The following is a 3,261-nucleotide window of genomic DNA, read 5'->3' as shown; positions in this document are numbered from 1 at the left end:
ATTAGGCTTAATAGATTTGTCTCGCGAATTAACACAGGGTTCTGCAATTAGTTTTATAATTAGCTCATGTTTAGTTCTCCTAATTAGCATCCGAACATCCGATGTGACACTGTTAAAGTTTAACACCTTGTATCCAAACACCCCCTAAGAGCTTGTGTCATTGCACATCATTTGTGCTTAAATAACTATGCACACAATAACATTGGCATCATCTTCCTCGCTTTGATACGATGAAAGACTTTTCATGAAAGTATAAAGTGGTAAATCATGGTCTTTTGCCACATGCAGCAATGGGATTTCCACCAACCATGGTGCAACCCTTTTGAACCTATATAAAACTACGGAAAAAGTGTAGAAATTTAAAGCAACTATTGTGGTTGTGAAAAATATCCCTCGCTTATTTCGTGGATTTATAGCCGGCGCCGCTGGATTTGAAGGTCCAACACCACTTGATCTCCGTTGCCACCGTGGATCTAAGGTGGGGAGGGGCACGGCACGACAGCCGGTGAAGCTTGGCGCGGCCGATGGCTGGCATGAGTTGTTGCACAGGAAGCAAGTAAATGATTTCTCACTCTATCTGGATGGGACGCCGCTGGCTCATACAACGGGCGATGAAGTTGTCGCGTTGCCTAGGAGCATGTGCCGGTGCCGTCGTCTCATGATACGACGACTAGCTCTGTACACTTAGGTTAGGTTCGGTTTGCCTATGTGACGCTTCGTTCACCAAATCTTGCTTGGTTGTACACTTGTACATCCCTAAGACCTAGTTTCTTATCGCCACCTCAATCTGTCTTTGGTCCTCACTTCCGCTCCACCTCTTCAACTTCCGATCCGCTTCCTCATGTTATGACCTCACCACTAGATACATGCAGCAAAGGTTCCTAAGCATGAGCAAGAAGAAAACTGTTTTATTGCGAGAGAAGAAGTTTGAAACACAAATACATGAATTGTTCCACATTCCAAATACACGGATTGTTCCATTCCAAACAGGGAGTATAAAATCAGGAAGGCAAGGAAGATGGAGTCGGACAACATGGTGGTGGAGATTGGAAACAATCAAACAATATCATATCTTGTTCAAAAAAGAAAAAATGGCCAGGGCTGTTGTGACGATCTGCACAGCTGCAGGCAGGAACGGAGGAAAAAAAAGCTCGGGCAAGAATTGGCCATCAAAAAAATATATGGGTCTATAAATAAAAGAGAAAAACAACCACAAGCACGCCACAGACACGGCCCAACATATCCAGACCAGCCCAATTAAACTCGACGAAATGGGGCGCCCTTCACGGCCTGGCCACCGTGCGCAGCTATATATAAGCTCCCACTCCCACCCGCCCCTCTCTCTAAACCCTACCCGCGCCGCCGCCGCCGCTTCCGCCGCCTCGCATCGCCAGCCGCAGCAGCCGCCGCTCCCCGCGAGCTCCGACCAACTCCAACCATGGTGAGTTCCCCGACAAAACTCTAGCTAGCTGCCGGATCCGGCGCGCCCATACGACTCACTCCAAGGACTAATTCGTGTCGCGCAGGCGGACGTCGATGTCGAGCCCGAGGTCGCCGCCGGCGCGCCCAAGAAGAGGACGTTCCGCAAGTACAGCTACCGCGGCGTCGACCTCGACTCGCTGCTCGACATGTCCACCGACGACCTCGTTCAGCTCTTCCCCGCGCGGGCCAGGAGAAGGTACCATTCGTGCCGCGGTCCGTTGTGTTTCCGTGGGATTTTGGCTTGATTGGATCTGATGCGATGCTTCTTTGGATTGGGTAGGTTCCAGAGGGGTCTGAAGAGGAAGCCCATGGCGCTCATCAAGAAGCTGCGCAAGGCGGTCAGTCTCCTATCCCTTACTTTTCGCTCCTACTGTTTGGATAAATTCGTGGATCTGTTATGCTGTTATGATTAAGTGATGCTTATTAGGTTCTCGGATCTGATCTTGTTTATGTCTTTCGGGGTTAGTCTAGCATGATTGTAAAATTGAGAAAAATAGAAAAGTGAGCGGCTGCTTGAATGATTTAAATGCTACTTCTCTGATTTCAGGATCTATGATTGGTACTGTTGCATGCATAATTTATGATCTTTATATAATCACAAGTTGGACGTTGAAAAGATTCTGTTGGCTTTTAAGCATTTGTTTGTTATGTTATTATAACTTTATTGGCGCCACATGTTTAACTTTTTACTATCGAAATGTTTTCAGTAACTTTGCAATAGGTGTGATTTTTGCTGGCTTTATCTTGTCTTCTCACTTGAATATGCAACAAGTAGGATTGTTGGTGCAAAGCATTGCAATTCTGAATTCTGATTCCTATTGCTAAGTGTGTTTAACTGGACAATTGCTGTATTTTCTTCAGTTCCTACGTCCTGCATTCTATCATTTTGTAAACCGGAATTGCTTGGCAGCATACTTTTCACTATATTGTGGCTAATAAACTTTTGAAATTGGAAGATGTTGCATTGTTTTCATTGCCTTTTGTTGTGATCTATTATGTTGTCTTGAGTGTTAATTTTAGTATTTTACCTGAAAAAAGGGTTTGTCTTGTTCTCATTCTACTGATCACTATGGGTAATGTTATCTATGGTAAATGACTATTGGGTTAACGATGGATTATCTTTCCTACCTTTAATATACAATGTGTAGCTGCTGTTCCTTCTGTTTGCCAGTAGAACATGGTTAGTGCAATATTCTGTGTTGATCTGTTGATACATTTAGAACTTTGATTTTACCTGATACATGGTTTCCTCACAAGCTATCCTTTTGGTTATGGCCTTCGAACAGAAAAAGGATGCTCCTGCCGGTGAGAAGCCAGAGCCAGTGAGGACCCATCTCCGCAACATGATCATTGTCCCTGAGATGATTGGAAGCATCATTGGTGTCTACAATGGCAAGACCTTCAACCAGGTTGAGATCAAGCCCGAGATGATTGGCCACTACCTTGCTGAGTTCTCCATCTCTTACAAGCCGGTCAAGCACGGTAGGCCCGGTATTGGTGCCACCCACTCCTCGCGGTTCATTCCGCTGAAATGAGTTGTTACCGAGCTCTGTAGTCTCCCAGAGATTACAGCATGGAAGGCGCATGGTATGTGTCCTTTCAGCTGCGCTGCATGTTTTGAACAAGTTGCACAACCAAGACATTTTGCACTGTTTCCGCTCTAGAATCCTAGCTAAGTACTCTGAGCAATCGTGCTGTTTTGTTGGATGTCAGTTAAATCTTATCTATACTATGATGGTTACCTTCCACCAGCGTTGTGGTTGCTTCCTTGTTCGTATA

The 3,261-nt window shown here is 45.4% G+C and overlaps 1 protein-coding gene across 1 annotated transcript; it reads left to right on the top strand.

Moving 5' to 3' along the window:
- The first annotated feature begins 1,319 nt into the window (after positions 1 to 1,319).
- LOC117845666 (small ribosomal subunit protein uS19) lies at positions 1,320 to 3,261 on the top strand. Its single transcript, XM_034726730.2, has 4 exons — positions 1,320 to 1,441; positions 1,527 to 1,678; positions 1,763 to 1,820; positions 2,769 to 3,261. The coding sequence occupies exons 1-4, from the start codon at positions 1,439 to 1,441 to the stop codon at positions 3,015 to 3,017; spliced, it is 462 nt and encodes a 153-aa protein (XP_034582621.1). The 5' UTR covers positions 1,320 to 1,438; the 3' UTR covers positions 3,018 to 3,261.

Source organism: Setaria viridis, chromosome 2, assembly GCF_005286985.2.
Source record: "Setaria viridis chromosome 2, Setaria_viridis_v4.0, whole genome shotgun sequence".
NCBI classification, from domain to species: Eukaryota; Viridiplantae; Streptophyta; class Magnoliopsida; order Poales; family Poaceae; genus Setaria; species Setaria viridis.
Note: the sequence above shows the minus strand (reverse complement) of the source record. Positions and strands in the feature narration are given on the sequence as shown.